This window comes from Salvelinus fontinalis, chromosome 4 (genome assembly GCF_029448725.1).
Source record: "Salvelinus fontinalis isolate EN_2023a chromosome 4, ASM2944872v1, whole genome shotgun sequence".
Taxonomy (NCBI): Eukaryota; Metazoa; Chordata; class Actinopteri; order Salmoniformes; family Salmonidae; genus Salvelinus; species Salvelinus fontinalis.
In genome coordinates, this window is record NC_074668.1 from 87,608,119 (window position 1) to 87,630,916 (window position 22,798).

At 41.9% G+C, this 22,798-nt stretch overlaps 1 protein-coding gene across 3 annotated transcripts; it reads left to right on the plus strand.

Annotated features, from left to right (window-relative positions):
• Nucleotides 1-855: 855 nt before the first annotated feature.
• On the plus strand, nucleotides 856-22,124 carry LOC129854611 (lactadherin-like). Of its 3 annotated transcripts, none has more exons than XM_055921866.1 (10): nucleotides 856-1,004; nucleotides 5,699-5,824; nucleotides 6,190-6,321; nucleotides 12,865-12,978; nucleotides 13,183-13,364; nucleotides 13,921-14,076; nucleotides 14,360-14,504; nucleotides 16,584-16,786; nucleotides 18,692-18,847; nucleotides 20,259-22,124. In XM_055921866.1, the coding sequence occupies exons 1-10, from the start codon at nucleotides 926-928 to the stop codon at nucleotides 20,400-20,402; spliced, it is 1,437 nt and encodes a 478-aa protein (XP_055777841.1). In that variant the 5' UTR covers nucleotides 856-925; the 3' UTR covers nucleotides 20,403-22,124. The 3 variants fall into 3 exon arrangements, with proteins under 3 accessions (XP_055777841.1, XP_055777842.1, XP_055777844.1); XM_055921867.1 differs by having other exon boundaries at nucleotides 16,602-16,786; XM_055921869.1 differs by lacking the exons at nucleotides 856-1,004; nucleotides 5,699-5,824 and adding an exon at nucleotides 5,855-5,876.
• Nucleotides 22,125-22,798: the final 674 nt, after the last annotated feature.

Here is a 22,798-nt window from a genome sequence, read left to right on the forward strand (position 1 = left end):
ACAGGGCTTGTTCTCATATAAATAGGCGTTGCGCACACACACGGGGGGGTGAGCGGGTGTTCTCCAATTCTGGAAGAGGGTCCTGAGTGAAAAAGTTTGGAAACCCCTGAGTTAGAGGACACATTTTTAAGTAGTCAATTTCCTTCTTCTACTACTTCTATGAGTTGGCAAACAAACTGAAAGGGGGCATACTGCCACCTGGAGTGTGTTGTTTGAACAAGTATAAAAGCCAAGGTTGGCGTTTTACTGCCACCTGTAGTTATGGAATGTTTGCTCACAAGTATAATTCATTGTGATGCCCTGGATGGAATTATGTGATCCTTCCTTAACCCATAGGAAGTCCCTACCCAGTAGACTACTTCAAAATTGCGAAAGTCCTCAATGGCGCTGCCCATGCTAAAACGTGCTTTTGGGCACTATAGAGTCCTCTATCTATCTCTATGGTTTGACCATAGCCACAAGTTGTTCTATTTCATTGAGAAAAACGACCACTATGAAGCGATAAAACTCAAAATGTGGACATCAAACCCCCCAGGTCCAGATTTGCAGAAGGAAGGGTAAAGGTACCCACTATAAAGGGTACATTAATTACTTATAGCGAAAAATGTTAGCCTACCATTGTTCTTATACTATAGCCAGACTTCACCAACATAGTAAGTTCTCTGAGTACATATGTCTATTTCAAACTGTTTATAAAAAAATATATAGAGTGAAACACAAATGTTAACACAAATTTTACAGTACAAGGTTTAGGGATCTACTCCAGCCTCCGACGCGCCCACCCGCGCATTAATCCATGGAACCAGCTAATTTAGAACCCGCCTACCTTCCCTGTCAATCTCAGCCGGAAACTAGCGGTATCGCCGTATTACATTATCCATCAGGTCTACTCTCGGAAAGAGTGGGGAATTCTCGAGAAATCAACATGAAACGTCACGGGGTTTTGTGCCCTTTGACATTTATTTGCGCTTGTGTCCTTATCGCTGCCGTCTGCTCAGTGAAAGGTGAGTCCCGTTTATTTAGTTGGTTAACTCATCCAACCCTATCGCAAGAATCTACTGTTAAAGCCTAATCCTTCAAAGGGACAATCCGGAGTTCAAACAATAACAAAACGTCTGACCCGCTACTTGTTTTGGTAAACAGCTGAAAGATGTGGCTTGAGAAATATAACCACTCTCAAATTCACAGATAGACTAACCATCCATGAGGACTGACCATCCATGAGATCAAAATGATAGTGTTAACCATGTTTTGACGCTATAGACCTACAGTGTATATTTACATCGACTTTGTTTACAGACATTGGAGTAAAACAAGCTTATATTTTGGGTTCTGATGAAGTTCATGAAGCATTTATAAATTATATTCTTCAATAATCAATGGCTATATGTCATTAATTTAACAGTTCAAAAATGGATGTAGCAACTCCAGATTGTCCCTTTAACGTGCAAGGATTTATGTTACATACAGAGGTCTTTATATGTTACATTCAGAGGTAGACTGGCTCTGGCAGCCAAAACAGCCAAAGACTCCATCTAAGGTTCTAGAAACATAAAGCCCTGTACTCTCATATTAGATACAAATTATTTCACAAATATAAAGTATAAACTTACTGTACAGTACACTGTTTCAACCAACAGTATTTTTGAGTTACAACAAGTTTCTGGCATCCTTCTTCCATTACACACGTACTGGTTACTCACAGGTGTTCATATTTGTATCATTTAACTGTATTGATTTTATTCAGATGACTATTTTTCACTGTAAAAGAACTAAGCAAAGTAACTGTTTCTATGATCCATGATTAGTTTATCATTCAACTCATCATGAATAACATTTCTCTGCATTGCTCAGCTAAGAATGACATTTGAAGTGTGCTTTCAGTCAAGTGATTTTCTTTCACCTACTCAAACACACTTTTCAAGCTCTGCTTTCATTTAATTGTGTAAATCATGTTTTAAACATTTATCACGTATCCCCACTGAAAATATATCACTAGAGCTTAGATAGTGAAGATTGCTACTCTTTGCCTCAGACAATTCCACGATCCAATCCAGAGGGCTGTACCTCTCTCAAATGGTCTAGGTGAGTGCAGTTGTTCAGACCAAGGTTCTAGTGATGACAACCCCCATAAACCTAAAAGATCATCAAAGGTGGCGCTTCAAAAGTGTGACGGGTATTATTTCAGTCTTGTCTGCTATTTGTAATTGAACGCTTGACTCAGACATATTGTTGCCATGTGATTTTTGATGATAGACTGTCAAGCCTGTACTTAAATGTAAAGATATGGTTAGCAATGTAGTTTTGTTACTCAACCCACCCCAATGCACACACAGAAGGGTTGGAAGCACAGGGTCAGCCACTGCGCAGCACCCCTGGAGCAGATGGCAGCTAGGATATTAAATTCTCACCAGGTTTTTACTGTCGGGCCTGTGATTCTACACGGAAACCCTCTGCTTTCTGGCTTGTCTCTCTACCTCTTTAGGCTACCTGCCACCCCCAAGTAGGATCTGTTCTCTACTAGTCCTAATGTACACACAGTATACTGTATTTCCATAAGATATGCTTCACAGGAAGTGTATAAGAAGCTGTACCGATTGAATATGAATCCTCTGTGATGTTACCTGTTCCCGCTGTAAAGCAGCATTATCGGCCTACAAAGCTGCTATCTACAACCTAAAAGGGTTCTTCAGCTGTCCCCATAGAACTGTTTAAAGAACGTTTTTGGTTCCAGTTAGAACCCATTTGATTCCAGGTAGAACCCATTTGAGTTCCAGGTAGAACCCTTTACACAAAGGATTCTACATGGAACCCAAAAGAGTTCTACCTGGAACCAAAAAGGTTTCTCTTATGGGGACAGATGAATAACCCTTTTGGAACCCTTTTTTCTAAGAGTGTACAGGTGTATGGCTACTGTCATGAAAGGTCTACCTGTAAGCTTAGGCAACAATGTGCTCAATTATCAACTATACAACAAAACATACGTTTCTTTGCAACATCTCTTGGAATAGTTATAATGCAGAGATTTTCAGATTATCTTCAGATAATTTAGAGAATCATCAGTTTCTCTCTGGTGATAGAATGAGCTCTGTATAGTCACTCTTATTTGTACGGCAGGAATGTTTACCTCGACCACCTGTCCATGTTGTGTGTTGATGGGTTCAGGTGGTATACCTGGCTCAAGCCCCCTGACCCTCGACACACCTAGGTCGCGTTCCACTGCTTAGACGTTGTCAGATCTTACGCCTGTATAGGTATGTTACCAGTCATGTTACCAGTCAGATGTTACCAGTCAGATAACCACATCAATCTGCCAGTCGATGACACAGTCAATGGAGTGGCTGGCACTCAGCAACCATTGGTTGACGCATGCAACGTCTGAGCAGTGGAACGCGACCCTAGTGTTGTGTAAAAGCATTTTGCTACATCCGCAATAACATCTGCTAAATATGTGTATGTGACCAATAAAATTTGATTTGATGTGATTTGTAAGTGTTGGTCATTCCTGAAATGAGGAAAATGGAATCCACTTTGAGGTACAGTATATCCCTGGTCTGTTAATAATGTAGGGAATCCTGCATTCTTTTAGTTTGGCAGACAAACACATTCTGTTAGTGAAGTAAAGCACAGGGGGAGGACTTTCTTGGGCGCCCTGAAGCCTTCTTCACAACAATTTAACCGCTCTCCTTGAAGTTCTTGATGATCCGATAAATGGTTGATTTGAGGTGCAATCTTACTGGCAGCAATATCCTTGCCTGTGAAGCCCTTTTTGTGCAAAGCAATGATGACGGCACGTGTTTCCTTGCAGGTAACCTTGGTTGACAGAGGAAGAACAATGATTCCAAGCACCACCCTCCTTTTGAAGCTTCCAGTCTGTTATTCGAACTCAATCAGCATGACAGAGTGATCTCCAGCCTTGTCCTCGTCAACACTCACACCTGTGTTAACGAGAGAATCACTGACATGTCAGTTGGTCCTTTTGTGGCAGGGCTGAAATGCAGTGGAAATGTTTTTTGGGGATTCAGTTAATTTGCATGGCAAACAGGGACTTTGCAATTCATCTGATCACTCTTCATAACATTCTGGATTATATGCAAATTGCCATCATACAAACTGAGGCAGCAGAAAATTAATATTTGTGTCATTCTCAAAACGTTTGGCCACGACTGTACACAACACGAGGGTCGCGTTCCACTTGAATAGCTGACAGTTGGTGAAAGAAACTGAAACATGTTGATACCATTGATGATTTATTGTCATGAATCATAAACTCAAAGACCACTGTCACTTCTGCTCCCCTTTCCATCCCTCCCTTTCCTGACTGTAATCAGCAGAGGAATTTTGGGGTTCCAGGTAGAACCCTCTGTGGAAAGGGTTCTACATTGAACCCAAAAGGTTTCTACCTGGAACCAAATGGGTTCTACATGGAACAAAAAAGGGTTCTACCTGGAACCAAAAATGTTTCTCCTATGGGGACAGTCAAAGAACCCTTTAAGGTTCTAGATAGCACCTTTTTTTCTAAGAGTATAGGAGTCTCCACAAAATCATGAAATGCCTCGTACACTTTCAACACAACACTTTCTCTCACCCCTTTGTGAGCTCCTCAAATGAAGTGTTTTAACGCTGGTGTTCATGCTGTAGAGTGTCTGTTGTCGGTTGGTTGTAAAGCCAGTATGTTCACTACAAACGGTTGACAGAGGCTGTAAAACCCACTGATGAATAGAACAGCCCAGGTGAATGGTGAGAGGAGTGAGATCCCCACCATGCAGCCCTCTACATTACATAGACCTGGGTATCTAAAACACTTAATAACTACATTGTACCAAGAGGGTAACTACATCAAGTAAACCTGTAACTCTATAGTAAGCTACTTAGCAATACTTGACAGAGAGCACACCAACTATTTTTCTCAGGCAGGGAGCTTGTTCATGAGTATCAACTCTAATGACCATTCTCAGCTCACTTCTTCAAACTCCTGTATGTCATTGAACCTACCCATTGTAAAGCAACTATGATTCTGTTTTATGAATTGGAATAGTATGCTGGTATGTCATGTCATGGAGGACTGTAAGGTCACTCTTGGCTTAGTGGAACCATAACACCACCTGTCTCCCTCTGGATGTTTCTGTCCTCTCCTTCCTGTGCTCTGTGAGTCAGCACTTAGGCCCTCAATGACCTCCCAGCTAACATGGGCCCTCAATATCACCACATCTCTTTTGTGTTCATGGAGGGAAACGACTCTCGTTAGAGCGCCAGAGCCTGTATTAACGAAGTGTCTCAGAGTAGGAGTGCTGACCTAGTATCAGGTCTTCCCTGCCCGTGTCATCTTTTTCATTATGATCTGAAAGAATATACTGACCCTAGAGCAGCACTCCTACTGTGAGATGCTTTGTGAATACAGGGCCAGGAGTCCAGGGATGTCCCTTATCAAGCCTCCAACTCTTCATGCTGTGATATAAGATATGCTTGATCACATGTAATGGAGAGGCCATTGGGGTGAGGTGTGACTGCCTTTTGACACAGAGATTGTCAAACTGTTTAAAACATGGCAGGTGCATGGAGGCTCCATATCGTGCCTTTATGGGGCCACCCTGTGACACTCCTCTCTCTCACCTCATTTGATTTCCTCCCCCCTCTCTCCCTCTCTTTACCACTGTCTCTTCTCCCTCTCCCCTGTCTCTCTCTCTCACTCTTCCAGGAGATTACTGTGAAGTGAATCTCTGCCATAACGGAGGGACGTGTGTGACCGGGGTGGGGGAGGACCCATTCATCTGTATCTGTGCTGATGCTTTTACTGGAGACACCTGCCACCTCAATGAGACTGGTAAGGAGGAGTAGCGCTAGCCAAATATGGTCAAGACAGTTCAATGAGACTGGTAAGGAGGAGTAGACCTAGACAAATATGCTCAAGACAGGTCAATGAGTAGACCTAGCCAAATATGGTCAAGGCAGGCGGACGTATTTACAAAGCTTTGAGTTTCAAATGGGACAATTCAATATACTCAGTATACTGAGATTTGGTCTTGTCACTTCTTTTTTAGAAGCAAAGCTAATTTCTTGGACTGGCACCCAGGCACTGGCTTCCATTTCTGTTCGTTAAACCTGACTGTTTTTCATTAAATGAAAGCATATTCTAGTTTTTTTTCCTTGAGTGTGTCCCGTCTTTATAATTGGTCAATCCTATCTTAGGTCCCTGCATTCCCAACCCCTGCAGGAATGATGGGTCGTGTGAGGTCATCACTCCGACCAGACGAGGAGACGTGTTCAGCGAGTACGTGTGTAAATGCCAGCCTGGCTTCGAGGGCGTGCACTGCCAGATCAGTAAGTTCCTCACTTGTGACTGTACCTGTCCTAATTCGCCCTGCCGACCCGGGCTTTCCTTCCTTCAAGTAATCCCAGATCGGGATTGGTTGGTTGGATTGGTGAAAGTAATAGGGAAGTAGTCGAACATGGCCAACATGTCTGTGCTACTCAGCGTTTCCCCTAGACTGTTGTCTTAAGATACATTTTTAAATCGAAAACAGTTAATGCCAAATTGTTTTAGGTGAGGAGAACCAGAGCTTGGCTTGGGTAGGGTCCACTACCCCAATCCTAACTTCCACCATTCCAGTCAAAACATCAAACTGACAGACTGAATGGTGTGTCATGGCAGGTCGTGTTGAGGCATTATTTACATTAATGGGTGTAAAAGTTGGAAACGCCTGAGACGTGCATGAGTGTAAGAAAGCATTGTGGTGAGCTCATGATTCATGAAAGACTTTCATTCAGCTCGTTGGAGAGCTGTTAGCTAATGAGGAAATGGCAACCCACCCAAGCCTCTTAGAGTGAAAAAGCGCTTTCCAGCCATTTTGACTAAATGCAGCATGACTGGGTGAGTCGTGGATATGAATCTCCTTTCAATCTCCTGCTTGGAAGGCATAAGATGTTCAGTGTGATATCAGCTTTTGAAGAAGTTGTGATCTAGCTCTTTGACCTTCACTGGGGGTCCAATCTGGTCCTTACTTTAAAAAAAATCATTTTAAATATGTGAGTAGTACAGAAAAGACATTACCTTTCAGTCATTAGCAGACACTCAAATCCAAAGGGACCGTTTGTAAGTGCTTACATGGAGCAGAATGGATTAAAACCACTGTATTCTCCACATGATATGGAAATGTGCCTTTGGCTTCACACTATGACATAACAGTAACATGACATTAAAGGGGCAATCTGTGTTAAATACATCCATCTTTAGACTTTTAAAATTAATTATACATGCCCATTTCTCATGAGTTTAGATCAACTGTCGTACCCTATTAGAACCCCAAATATAAACTTGTTTTACTCTTGTTTGTTAAACTTGTTTGTAAACAATGTAATTGCAGTCAAAAACTGTATAGCCTTAAAACATGGTTAAAACTATCATTTTGAGACCATGTATGGACAGTCCTTGTATACATAGCTCTGTCCATGAATTAGAAATATGTTGATTTCTGCAGCCCCTTTGCTCAGCTGTTAACCAAAACAGCAGCTGGGTGGCTTTGTTATTGTATCGAAACTGCAGATTGCACCTTTAAAAACAGGGATGTCGTTATGATGACATTTACAACATTTATTTGGATAACAGAAACATGTGTTCTAAACCCTTCTATGGTGAGGAGAAGTAACTCTGCCTGCAGTGCATCCCAGGCACACACCCAGGATGTGGTGAAGCGTGGGCTACTGATGGATGGGCTTTAAATACTGTGTGTGTGTGTGTGTGTGTGTGTGTGTGTGTGTGTGTGTGTGTGTGTGTGTGTGTGTGTGTGAGAGTGTGTGAGAGTGTGTGAGAGTGTGTGAGAGTGTGTGAGAGTGTGTGAGAGTGTGTGAGAGTGTGTGAGAGTGTGTGAGAGTGTGTGTGAGAGTGTGTGTGAGAGAGAAAGAAAGAAAGAAAGAAAGAAAGAAAGAAAGAAAGAAAGAAAGAAAGAACGAACGAACACTGACTGGCCAGAACAATGCATTCTGAAAGTATTGGATCCTGTTTGAATAGTTTCCATCCTTCCTCAGAGCAATCACTGATCCAACCAAATTGGATACGTAACAGGCAACAGGATAGGTTTCACCACATACCTTTCACCTATCTACACTGTAAAACATTCAAGAAATCCATGTAGCTTAAATATCCAAATTGGCTGGACATGAAATGTGTAAATTGTTGAGCTGACATGGAATACTCTACTAACCTAATAATGTCTGCTCAGTGTGAGTTGAGTTTGAAAAACAACTTACCTATTTGTGTTGCAAAGGAAACTTTAATATTTGAGTAGTAATGCGTGATATTTCAGCCTCTAAAATATACAGTACCAGTCAAAAGTTTGGACACACCTACTCCTTCCAGGGTTTTCTTTATGTGTACTATTTTCTACATTGTAGAATAATAGTGAAGACATCAAACTATGAAATAACACATATAGAATAATTTAGTAACCAAAAAAGTGTTAAAAGAATCAAAATATATTTGAGATGTTTCGAAGTAGCCACTCTTTGCCTTGATGATAGCTTTGCACACTCATTTTCTCAACCAGCTTCGTGAGGTACTCACCTGGAATGCATTTCAATTAACAGGTGTGCCTTGTTAAAAGTTAATTTGTTGAATTTCTTTCCTTCCTAATGCGTTTGAGCTAATCAGTTCTGTTGTGACAAGGTAGGATTGGTATACAGAAGATAGCCCTATTTGGTAAAAGACCAAGAACAGCTCAAATAAGCAAAGAGAAATGACAGTCCATCATTACTTTAAGACATGAAGGTCAATCCGGAAAATTTCAAGAACTTTTAAGTTTCTTAGAGTGCTTTGATAAAACTGGCTCTCATGAGGACCGCCACAGGAAAGGAAGACCTCTGCTACAGAGGATAAGTTCATTAGAGTTAACTGCACCTCAGATTGCAGTGCAAGTAAATGCTTCACAGAGTTCAAGTAACAGAAACATCTCAACAACTGTTCAATGGAGACTGCGGGAATCAGGCCTTCATGGTCGTATTGCTGCAAAGAAGCCCCTGCTAAAGGGCACCAATAAGAAGAAGAGACTAGCTTGGGCCAAGAAACACAAGCAATGAACATTAGATCGGTGTAAATCTGTCCTTTGGTCTGAAGAGTCCAAATTTGAGATTTTTGGTTCCAATCACTGTGTCTTTGTGAGACACAGAGTAGGTGAACGGATGATCTCTGCATGTGTGGTTCCCACCGTGAAGCATGGAGGTGTGATGGTGTGGTGGTGCCTTGCAGGTGACACTGTCTGTGATTTATTTAGAATTCAAGGCACACTTAACCAGCATGACTTCCACAGCGATACCCCATCCCATCTGGTTTGCGCTTAGTGGGACTATCATTTGTTTTTAAACAGGACAATGACCCAAAACACACCTCCAGGCTGTGTAATGGCTATTTGACCAAGAAGGAGAGTGATGGAGTGACCTGTTCTCCACAATCACCTGACCTCAACCCAATTGAGATGTTTTGGGATGAGTTGGCCCACAGAGTGAAGGAAAAGCAGCCAACAAGTGCTCAGCCTACTGTGTGTTGGAACTCCTTCAAGACTGTTGAAAAAGCATTCCAGGTGAAGCTGGTTGAGAGAATGCCAAGAGTGTGCAAAGCTGTCATCAAGGCAAAGGGTGGCTACTTCGAGGAATCTAAAATATAGAATATATTTGAGTTGTTTAACAGTTTTCTTTGTTTATGACATGATTCCATATGTGTTATTTCGTAGGTTTGATGTCTTCACTATTATTCTACAACGTAGAAAATAGTAAAAATAAAGAAAAACCCTTGAATGAGTAGGTGTGTCCAAACTTTTGACTGGTACTGTATGTAATAATGATAAACTGGTCCCTGACAAAAAATGTAATAAAGTCAAATGGAACTTGCATAGGCAAAAAATTGGACTCATGTTGAGCATAAATAATTGGGTTAATGGGGTATACCATGTCAGCTCAACAATTTCCCAATTTTAAATTCAGCCATCTTGGATATTTATGTTCAACTGACTTTTTCTAAGTTGCATGTTTTGTGTGTACAAGCTTCTACCAGGTTTTCTCTAAAACCCCCCTAGCCAGCCAGGAATTCTCCCTCTGAGGCATCTTTACAGCAATTAGCCATGGTCCACTCTAATCTCAGAAGGCTTTAGCAGAGCGAGGAGAGCGCTGCCAGTCCTGCTCTCTACACAGTAGGCCTCGCTATTGAGAGCCTCAGTGCTAGTTGGGTCAGTAGTTGCCATCTCATTAAAACAAACTGATATTCATGCATGGACTGGTACAAGACTTTTCACATTCCAGATTAGGATCTAGGAGGCTAATGCCACTATAACCCTTGTCCTTTCCATTCATTTCCTTGGTTTGTCCAAGTTTTCCATTGAAAGTCCAGAATCTGATTGAAAAACCAGGCGCGCTGATGCGACTACAAAACTGTAGATGATTCATAGCATATTTATAACCTCTAACTGCTAGTCTGACCACCTATTGCAGTGTTATTGCTGTTTGGTTGTCACCGCCCACGTTTGTTCTTGTTCCACCAGACGTCATAGATGTTATAGGCCTGTAGGGAGGGTGGATCCCAGTACTGTCTTGTTAGTCCATCTTTGACACCAACATTCTCCTGCTTGGGTAGTGGTTGGATATACTGCTGTTTGTTATGGTCCCCATTATTCTAGAATCTTCTGCCCTTCCTTCTAAGAATGGATCAAACCACTCTTCCTTCTGTCAGTGTCCCTGTCTGTCATTGGCACAGACGTAGACACATACACACATGCAGGCGCACGCACACACACACACACACACAGTCTAAAGACACACCTACGGCATTTAATCTACCTAATCAAGGTCAGAGATGTTATTTACTGAGTAGATTCTCAGAATGACTGGAGTGTGTGTGTGTTTTCTGTGTATGTGCATGCACGTGGGTGTGTGTGCTTGTATTTCTCAGTGTGGGTGTGTGTGTTGTCACGCCGTTGAGCGGAACGGGTTTTAGAGTTGGGACCAATCCTCTTAGAGTTAACGGGAACAGCAGCTAAACAGAGATATAGTGTTAAAGTGCTGTCTGCCCCCTAGATTACAACCTGGAAGTGGCTCCCAGAGACACTTAGATTGCTATAAACACAGTTTTCAACCACTGTGTTTACTGTTTATGGCCTATTTTTAAATTCCAGGGATGAGTAATTACAATATCAAGATGTTCTATCTCTATGGTTACCTAATATTTCTGTCCGATGACCCTCCAAACCATTTTGGAATTTTCCTGTGACTCACGGGCACTGAATGAATGAACAAAGCAGATTTTTTGAAGGTCCACACTCTAGAACGAATCAGTAATGACTCACTAACGGGTACCGACCCACCATTTGAAATATACTGTTTTATCAGACAACAATAATCACTTATACAATTCCCCTGACGCCAATGACCTTGTTGAATAATTTTTGTTGTTGTTGTTCATTAAGAACCAAACAGAATCAAACAGAGAGGGACCTACCAATGTTTTCTGTTGCAAAACATTTTGCTATGGTTTGCTATGGTGTGGACTAATGAATACAGCCCAGGCATAAATCCATGTTATTTATAATACAACTGAGCCCCCTGGTGGGGACTAGAAAGAGCTGCAGCAGTGGACAGACTACCATAGACTACTCCCAGATCACCTCACCCTGCAGGCACAACATAGAACACACCCAAAACCACAACCCTGCCCTTCACCTGTGGTAATTTATGATGCCTGGCCCCAAAGTTTCCCCCAACTGTGCCCCTGTCATCACCCCTGTGTCTTAGAGAACACACCTGCAGAGAGGCATTATGGAGTCACGCTGGTGGTTTGTGGTGCTTCAAGGTTCACCCACCTGGCTGATTAGCCTGCATGCCAGGTAGACTTACTACTGGGCTATATCTGATTTACCTTTGGGGTAAAAGTGTACTGCATTTAACCATCAGGGACTGTGTTCTCTCCTGCTCAGGTCCAGGGAGGGTTTTAGATGTCAGACCCAGTGGGCAGAACTGGTTCATTCTGATGTATTTTCAATCGTTATGGTCTGGTTGTATAGAGCAAATCTAGTTATATGACCAGATAAGGACAACAATGTTTCGTCTTTCTTGATGTCTTCCTGAAACAAATCCATCCAGAAAATCATTATGTGACAATGAAGTCCCATATTCCTGTGTCAGGACAAGGTTTATTATGATGACATAATGAAGTCCCATGTCAGATTCCTATGTCAGGACAAGGTTTATTATGATGACATAATGAAGTCCCATGTCAGATTCCTATGTTAGGACAAGGTTTATTATGATGACATAATGAAGTCCCATATTCCTGTGTCAGGACAAGGTTTATTATGATGACATAATGAAGTCCCATGTCAGATTCCTATGTTAGGACAAGGTTTATTATGATGACATAATGAAGTCCCATATTCCTATGTCAGGACAAGGTTTATTATGATGACATAATGAAGTCCCATGTCAGATTCCTATGTTAGGACAAGGTTTATTATGATGACATAATGAAGTCCCATGTCAGATTCCTATGTTAGGACAAGGTTTATTATGATGACATAATGAAGTCCCATGTCAGATTCCTATGTTAGGACAAGGTTTATTATGATGACATAATGAAGTCCCATATTCCTATGTCAGGACAAGGTTTATTATGTGACATAATGAAGTCCCATGTCAGATTCCTATGTCAGGACACGGTTTATTATGTGTCATTATGAAGTCCCATGTCAGATTCCTATGTTAGGACAAGGTTTATTATGTGACATTATGAAGTCCCATGTCAGATTCCTATGTTAGGACAAGGTTTATTATGATGACATACCCAACTTCTATATAACTGTGTCTGTCTCTTGTGCTTGTCCTGTCTAGATGTGAATGACTGTGAGAAGCAGCCATGTAAGAACGGTGGGATGTGTCGAGATCTGGATGGTGACTACACCTGCCTGTGCCCTTCACCCTACGTTGGAAAGCAATGCCAGCTCCGTAAGTATAGGGCAGGGGAATCGCTGCGTAGTAGAGACTGAAACATGTCTACAACTCCGTGTATTACACGTTATGAACTGTCTCTCTTTGTACTTTAAGTCACAACCAGTATGTCCATATTAGAGATTATAACCTGTGTAAGTACAACTATAACCTATGTAAGACGTTATAACATATGTATGTCTGTGTATGTGTTTGTTCCAGGTTGTATCTCTCTGATGGGGATGGAGGGAGGAGAAATCGTAGAGTCTCAGATCTCGGCCTCCTCTGTACACTATGGCATTATGGGTCTTCAGCGCTGGGGTCCTGAACTGGCCCGGCTCAACAACCAGGGCATGGTCAACGCCTGGACCGCCGCCAACCATGACAAGAACCCCTGGATGGAGGTTAGAGAACAAAGTCAGTTTAGTAAATAATCACTTGATGTGGTAATCGTGTTCTCAAATGGTAGGTCATAACCCACTGGTGGACCGTGGCCAGCTCCTCATGGGTCCAGACTAAACCTTGGCTTGAAACATGCTTTTCTACTTGATGAAGTCACTCAATCTGGCCTCTCTATGGACGTTGTCATGGAAAAGAAATGAAACACCTTTTGATTTGTCTGAATGATGCCACACAGCTCTGGTCTAAGCATGCAGTACACATATAAACAGCCATACACTGTACACTCTCAGAAAAAAAGGTGCCATCTAGAACATAAAAGGGTTCTTTGGCTGTCCCCATAGGAGGACTCTTTGAAGAACCCTTTTTGGTTCCAGCAATAACCCTTTTGGGTTCGATGTAGAATCCTTTCTAGCTGGAACAAAAAAATTGTTCCTATGGGGACAACTGTAGAAACCTTTTGGAACCCTTTTCTTCTAAGAGTGTATCATCTAAATCCCAGTGGGGGGGATGATTAGTGGTTTGACCCCTGTCTGACCTCTCTCTGACCTCTGACCCTAGATCAACATGCAAAAGAAGATGCGCCTAACTGGCATCATCACCCAGGGTGCCAGTCGAATGGGCATAGCTGAGTACATTAAGGTCTTTAAAGTGTCTTCCAGCTTTGATGGTAAGACCTACACCCCCTACAGACCAGCGGGACAGAGGAAGGACAAGGTGACTTTACAATCTGACTTTACCATAGTAATATGCATTTATAGTTAGTGACTTAGTGTAAGTTCATTTAAACAGTTGTCCCATTTCCTACAGTCTACAATAAAGGGTCAGATACGTTTCATCCTCTTAATGGTTAAGGTCAGAATGGTGGGAGGTTTAAGCTGTTCCTAGATCTGTTCCTAGATCTGTTCCTACTGGCGTGTTTTACTTGGAGCTGTACAGTTGCTCCCACATGAATGCCTGTAACAACTTGGTGACCTCATTTCTGTGCCCTGTGCCACAGGTGTTTGTGGGTAACATTGATAATGACAGCACCAAGACCAACCTGTTTGACCCTCCCATCGTGGCCCAGTTCATCCGTGTCATTCCTGTGGTGTGTCGCAAGGCCTGCACCCTGCGTATGGAGCTGGTGGGCTGTGAGCTCAATGGTAAACAGACACCTTTACACGGGAAAATAGAGAGGAAAGACGACTAGACTGCATCTCAATAGTTTTAATTATCTTCCTTTCCTCCTCGTCTGCATCGATCTGGAAACTCAGGACAGGTGATAGAAATATGGTCTGGCCATTTGATGTCTTGTTTTTTTACATCAGATGATAATAAGGAGAATAAGAGAGGAAGCCACTCCAGACTATTGAGATGCAGCTGTAAATAAAACCCCATTCAAAACCCCAGGGACATTCAGAGTCCTCTGCCTGAACGACAAATAGATCTTGAGAAAACTTACAAGCCCACCAAGTAAAAGGCATTAAGTTGGGTACATGCGGTCTCCTTGTGTTGACACTGTGGCTCTTCTGTCCAGCTTGCTGACAGTAAGAGGGGTTTGTTTAGATGGCCTAACACTAGTCTAGATTTAGTTATGGTTAGACCACATACTGTAGGGAATGGTTTGGACAGCATTCAGAGGGAGACCCATGCCGTGCAACAATGGAGACGGAATTCCTGACGAAAGCACCACCCATACACTCACGCACACTCACACACCATGTCCATATGTGTTTCCAGCCCCACCCTATTACTCAGTGTGTATAGAGCTACAGTTCAAATTGACTTGCTGCTAGTAAGGCTATTGGGCACTTTTCCTATTCCCCATTATTTTCCTATTCCCTGCCTCACCTTTCCTATTCATTTCAATGCCTCCTTTATACAATTGATATTTGTTTATTATCAATATCTGTCTGGTACTTTTCATTCCCTGCTTTCATTACTTGGTCTTATTATTGACTTTCTGTACTGTGCCTTTACACAGGAAATAATCTGCCATACATATCTGTCCTACACTGTTTATGTCATACTACCTGTCCTACATTGTTTATGTCATTCTATCTACAGTACACTTCACTGTTTATGTCATGCTATCTGTCCTATGCTGTTTATGTCATGCCACATGTCCTACACTGTTTATGTCATGCCACATGTCCTACACTGTTTATGTCATGCTATCTACAGTACACTTCACTGTTTATGTCATGCCACATGTCCTACACTGTTTATGTCATGCCACATGTCCTACATTGTTTATGTCATGCTATCTACAGTACACTTCACTGTTTGTCATGCCACATGTCCTACATTGTTTATGTCATGCTATCTACAGTACACTTCACTGTTTATGTCATGCTATCTGTTCTTCAATGTTTATGTCATGCCACATGTCCTACACTGTTTGTCATTCCACATGTCCTACGCTGTTTATGTCATGCTATCTACAGTACACTTCACTGTTTATGTCATGCCACATGTCCTACACTGTTTATGTCATGCCACATGTCCTACACTGTTTATGTCATGCCACATGTCCTACACTGTTTATGTCATGCCACATGTCCTACGCTGTTTATGTCATGCTATCTACAGTACACTTCACTGTTTATGTCATGCTATCTGTCCTACACTGTTTATGTCATGCCACATGTCCTACGCTGTTTATGTCATGCTATCTACAGTACACTTCACTGTTTATGTCATGCTATCTGTCCTACACTGTTTATGTCATGCCACATGTCCTACGCTGTTTATGTCATGCTATCTACAGTACACTTCAATGTTTATGTCATGCTATCTGTTCTTCAATGTTTATGTCATGCTATCTGTTCTTCACTGTTTATGTCATGCTATCTGTTCTTCACTGTTTATGTCATGCTATCTGTTCTTCACTGTTTATGTCATGCTATCTGTTCTTCACTGTTTATGTCATGCTATCTGTTCTTCACTGTTTATGTCATGCTATCTGTTCTTCACTGTTTATGTCATGCTATCTGTCCGTCACTGTTTATGTCATGTTGTCAAATCAATCGATCAATCAGTAAGTGGCTAATCTACATGCCTTGAGCTGCAGTGTTGGCTGGTAGAGGGATAAATTAGGAGGACGGGCTCCTTGTAATGTACTCCACTGAGTGGGTGGTTCTTCACTTGGGTGTGGTCATTGGTTTCTCTCTATTGGTTCTCTGTCTTTCACCTCCGCTCCGTTCCTGTCCATCATTGTCTCTCTGCTGTTTCGTTTACAGTATATTCCAACACGACAGGTTGCTCTGAGCCAATGGGCATGAAGTCCCGCCTCGTCTCTGATGGACAGCTCTCGGCGTCCAGTGCCTTCCGCACCTGGGGCATTGATGCCTTCACCTGGCACCCACAGTTCGCCCGGCTAGACAAACAGGGCAAGACCAACGCCTGGTCCCCCACCACGAACAACCGCTCAGAGTGGCTACAGGTGAGACTGACTCCACCAGCGCTAATATAATGATGAGATCTCCTCTTTTAAAGGGGCAATATGGATTCCAAAAACAAACCACTTGTTTTGGTAAACAGCTAAGGGATGGGGCCTGGAGAAATTGAACCACACTCAAATTCATAGACAGAGCTATGGATGCAAGGACTGAACATCCATGAGCTCAAAAGCATAGTTTTAACCATGTTTTGAAGTTAGTGTTTGTTTAAAATTACATTGTTTACAAACAATGGAGTAAAGCAGCTAAACGTCTATTCTTTAAGAACCAATAGCAGCTATATACACTACCATTCAATAGCTAGCTATATACACTACCATTCAATAGCTAGCTATATACACTACCATTCAATAGCTAGCTATATACACTACCATTCAATAGCTAGCTATATACACTACCATTCAAAAGCTAGCTATATACACTACCATTCAAAAGTCTGGGGTCACTTAGAAATGGCCTTGTTTTTGAAGGCTATTCCACGCGAGAAATCGCCAAGAAACTGAAGATCTGGTACAACGCTGTGTTCTACTCCCTTCCCAGAACAGCGCAGACTGGCTCTAACCAGAATAGAAAGAGGAGTGGGAGGCCCTGGTGCACAACTGAGCAAGAGGACTAGTACATTAGAGTGTCTATTTTGAGAAACAGACGCCTCACAAGTCCTCAACTGGCAGCTTCATTAAATAGTACCCGCAATCTCTTCAGAGTACCTCAACAAATTGACAACTACAATGCCAAAGGTCTGCAAGGCTGTAATTACTGCAAATGGAGGATTCTTTGACAAAAGCAACGTTTGAAGGACACAATTATTATTTCAATGAAAAATCATTATTTAGAACCTTGTCAATGTCTTGACTATATTTCCTATTCATTTTGCAACTCATTTCATGTATGTTTTCATGGAAAACAAGGACCTTTCTAAGTGACCCCAAACTTTTGAACAGTAGTGTAAGTAAAATACATTTCTGTGCCAATTTACGGACCCCCTCTCCGGACTCCCACCCTGTGTGTGGAGTGTATCCCCTGGCCCTCTGTGTGAATGATGTACCAATCCAACATTGCCATTTTAAACTGTCTTCTCTAACAAAGGATTACAGGTAGCACTTTATTTTACGGTTTAGAAATGACATGGTAATTACTTGGAAGTTACTTGGTAAAATGGTATTCATACAGTAATAACCTATGAGTTACTTGTTTGTGTCTTTAGGATGGGAACTTTTAGCTACCAGGTAGTTCCCAGTTGTGTTGAATTAGTTGTAGTACGTACCAGAGTGTACAGATTGTTACCGCATCATTTCTTACTAAATACCATCTAGATATCAATGGAAACAGTGCTTAGAGGAAGGATCACTTTCTCTTCCTGATATGATTTGTAACACAAAAAGTCATGGATCATTTTTATCATCCTTGTGGGATTCTGACATCTGTTCTTGCTTCATACTATTTTATATGATGAAACAGCTATTCAATATTGGGCACAAATTGTGTGGGAAAACAGACATCAGGGATAGGAGTCTGACATACGTTGACGTAGTATCTTTGTTTATAAACTTCACCCCGCGCACACACTTCTTATTCTGAAAAGTGAAGACATTCCTGTGAGGGGAGTCTACCTTGTAGTAGTTGTAGGTTTTTATGACACTGATGAAGGTCAGATGGACGAAACGTTTGAAATGGAATAAACCTTTTCATTTTTTCACCTGAAATCAATCCTTCTCTTTTCTACTATGGTTTTTCTACAGTAGCCAAGACACGTTTTGTGATTTAATTTGACCTTGGGAAAAGAGCTACTTCGTAAATACCAAAATACAGGGTTCATTGAATTGAAGGTATTATCTCATCATTAATCTGGTCTATATGTTACTGTCTTGTCCTCCATGATTCTGTCCCAGGTGGACCTGGAGAAGACCAAGCATCTGACAGGCATCATCACCCAGGGGGCCAAGGACTTTGGGGTGGTGCAGTTTGTGTCCGCCTTCAAAGTGGCCTACAGCGACGACGGACAGGCCTGGAACCTGGTGAAGGATGAGAACACCAACACAGAGAAGGTCTGTGAACCACTGCTCACAACGTAATCTCATTATGACAGTCTCATATATTGGGGCTCCCCAACAAAATAAGTATTTTTCAGCCTCATAGTTCTGATAAGCTTAACCAGCTTCATTTCCTTGTCTCCTCTCCATCATCGCCACTTATGTTAGATGATAAGTCTACCCAGCCATTCCAATGTTCATAAAGGAAAGGAGACAAAGCCATTTAAAAGTTTAAAAAACACAGACATACTCTAATCTTTTTTACCCTGACTATTTGATTTTGACAGTAGGGATAAGGGGTTTTGCAAACCTCTGCACAGTTTGTTGACATGAGTTGGGACCTGACTGTGTTTTCTGTGCCAATTTACGGACCCCCTCTCCGGACTCCCACCCTGTGTGTGGAGTGTATCCCCTGGCCCTCTGTGTGAATGATCTCTTTACTTCCTGTTTTGCCCCTGGCTGGATAAGTGCTAGTGACGCTCACCCCTGTAGCCCCCCTCTCTGTGTGGAATAGGAGAGGCCAATCTTCACCCCCATAGGAGTGCTGCAAGCAAGGGGCTGTTTACATTTGCATTGGGGGCCTACGCTGAATAATTCAATGACCTTCAGTGACGTATAAACAACCAATCTTTTCATTGAGTGTAGACCCTTGACATTGTATGACGTAGCCAGGGGCTTCCTCAGAGGGACTGGGAGGGGAGTTGTGTTTGGGTCGTAAGCCTGTCATCATGAATGAGGTCATAGTTCAGACCAATTATTACAACCCTTGATGGGAGGCCTCAGACATTGACCTTTGACCTTTACATATTGGTTCATAATAGATCTGTCCTCCCATTCAGTAGTACCATTAAAAACGACTGTTTCAATGAATATGGTGAATATTGAAGTTTATCTGAACAATAACTGTTACACACATGAAGTAATGTCTTAACACAGTTGGGTTGGAGATTGAAAAACAGAAGTGAACCTTGAGAAGGACTCCCGCACACTGTGTAGAATGCAGAAAATGACATTTCATGAGTCCCTTTCAACATGCATATTTAAATATAGACATATTTGTTCAGATGTAGAATTATTCACACCATACAACATATATGGTAGTTAACCGTTGATGTGTGTGTGTTCCCTGACATATATGGTAGTTGACCATTGATGTGTGTGTTCCCTGACATATATGGTAGTTAACCATTGATGTGTGTGTTCCCTGACATATATGGTAGTTAACCATTGATGTGTGTGTTCCCTGACAGATATGGTAGTTAACCATTGATGTGTGTGTGTGTTCCCTGACAGATTTGGTAGTTAACCATTGACCATTGATGTGTGTGTTCCCTGTCAGATTTGGTAGTTAACCAATGACCATTGATGTGTGTGTTCCCTGACAGATATTGTAGTTGACCATTGATGTGTGTGTGTTCCCTGACAGATTTTCCAAGGCAACATTGACAACAACATGCATAAGAAGAACCTGTTTGAGCCTCCGTTCTACGCCCGCTACCTGCGCGTTGTGCCCTGGGAGTGGCACGAGCGCATCACCCTGCGCATGGAGCTGCTGGGCTGTGACTTCTAGAACTACATTACCCATAATCCACTAGTGCTCCACTCAGCCCTTCACCCAGTCACCATACCGTACCTGTTCACACTTGACCCACACTGGAATCAGTCACACCTTCCTCTGCACCAGGACATAGCAATCTAATGTATAGAATGTACATTGGGAAAATGTGTCAGGTTCTAACGTTCCAGAACTTTGTATCAATAGAATATGCTCCAGATTAAGTCTGCTCTACAGCTTGTATTTCTACAAATATTTTTCAGATTTTTTATTATCCAGCTAAAACTGATCAATTCCAATTGGTTTTCGATCCTTTCCACAGTGACTGTGGCACAGTGTCAATTCTAAATACATGGGCTCTCACATTCTCTTTTGTAGAATTAGGGGATGTCTGAAATGACAGCCTATTCCCTATGTAGTGCACAATTTTTGACCTATTGGCAGTACATGTGCTGTGGTCAAAAGTAGCACAGTATAGGGAACATGTCAGACAAACCCTTCCCCCAGCGCTGCCAGTTGCAACACGTTCTGTGTGATGTCACTTTGCCAGCCGACCTAGCAGCTGCTTGTCCCGCCGTGCTCTCTGACATTATGTATCCAGGGTGAGAGCCTTCTATTTACAGCAGTGGTATTCAGAGTCAGGGTCGCCAAATAAAAATAACATCCTATCCCAGTCGGCTAGTTGGTGGCAGCCTAAAAAATGAAGAGTAGCCAACAGATTATTGTATTGGACAATATACGTTTTTGAGAAAGATTGGTTCTCTTAATTTTTATAAGAGCGACGAAAAGACAATGAATTGAAGGTTATTTGTTGATGTAAAAATCGAAACTTAGAGATTTGAAGGTTGTGTTTTTAGATTTGGGTTGGGGTCACCAGATATTCTGCCGAAAAAATGTGGTCCCTGCTGAAAAAGTTTGAATAGCACTGATTTACCACAGGAGGTTGGTGGCACCTTAATTGGGGAGGACGGGCTCGTAGTAATGGCTGTCGCAGAATTAATGGAATGGTATCAAACACACGGTTTCTATGCGTTTGATGCCATTCCATTCGCTCCATTCCAGCCATTATTATAAGCTGTCTTCCCCTCATCAGCCTCCACTGTGATTTACAGTAAACAAAAGGCTCTGTCGAGGACCACAAAAAAGCAGCTTGCAGTAGCCCCCAGACCTGGAGTGGCCCCCAGACCTGGAGTTAAAGACCCCTGGTCTACCATAATATAGATGGGAGTGTATCGCAGGGAGAGTAGACACATCAGCTGGTCGATATGAGCACTTAGTAGTATATTGAAGCAGGGCCTGTGTGCAATATACTTTTTGGTAAATAGCTGGACATAATAAATTAACAAATGTGTTAATTGACAATGGAATTACTGTACTGTATATTACCTATACTGTATATTAATTGAAGGAAGGACATTGCTTTTTAAAGTGAAACTGAAATCTGCAAAGGATTGTTCAGTATGATGTACCTTTCACACTTGATCCATGACTTCAGTTTTTTTCCAATTTAGCAGATTTGTTTATGTTCTAATAGTAATCATGCATTCCAAGTAGGCCTAAAACAGGGTTTTCCCATAATTTATTAGCAGAAATGAAATTGTACAGACAAGAGACAAGTAGAAATTATTGAGTGAGTAGAAATTATTAGACAATATGTTGTGGTTTTTAATTACTTTTTAAAGAAATTAAATATGTTGGTCTTCAACAGACATCATTAATTAAAAAAAGTTGAAAAACCTTCTGTGTTAAACATTTTGATTGAAAAGAATGTCCATTACATAAGACATTGCATGGGTAGACATTGATGTCAGTCTTACAGTAATAGCATCAACTTAGTTAGAAGCATAAAAAGAAGTGTCCCTTTGTAATTTCGCCCTTCTGCCTAACTCTCAGTGACAGGCAGATTCTCTGTCTTTCTCTTGCTCTCTCTCTCATTTCTCTTTGTCCCTCTACTACTTCCCTTCTCCTTTTCCCTCCCTCTCTCTCCCTCCCACTGTTTCTTCCTCTTCAATTTGTGTCCATGCCGCTGCCAGGACGTTACAGAGCAGAACTTTGTGTTCCCCCTAGTTCTGCAGTGGAGCCCCATTCTCCTGCCTGACCTGTCTGATCATACTGTCAGTATGGGCGTGTCGTGGATAGCAGGACAGAAAAAAGTTGGTTCCAGCAGAAGTGGGACCTGATTATTAAGTGACATCATGGGGGCTTGTTTATGGGGCTGTGTGTGTTAGTGCATAGAATCTGAATTGCTTTTGTAAAATAAACAGACACTCTTAAACTTCATAGTTGCAATAAACGTGTTTACAGCCAACGTCAGTATAAATTACAGTAATTTAGTTGACTGTTTGGGCGTGATGACTGTCTAGAAAAAATGCTCTGTTCACGACTTCCCGACTGTACAATAGCAGAATAAT

Coding starts and splice junctions, on each gene's coding strand:
- LOC129854611 (XM_055921866.1), top strand. CDS start 926: ATGAAACGTCACGGGGTTTTGTGCCCTTTGACATTTATTTGCGCTTGT. Junction 12,979..13,182: donor TGGAAAGCAATGCCAGCTCC/GTAAGTATAGGG, acceptor TGTTTGTTCCAG/GTTGTATCTCTCTGATGGGG. Junction 18,848..20,258: donor AGAACACCAACACAGAGAAG/GTCTGTGAACCA, acceptor GTTCCCTGACAG/ATTTTCCAAGGCAACATTGA.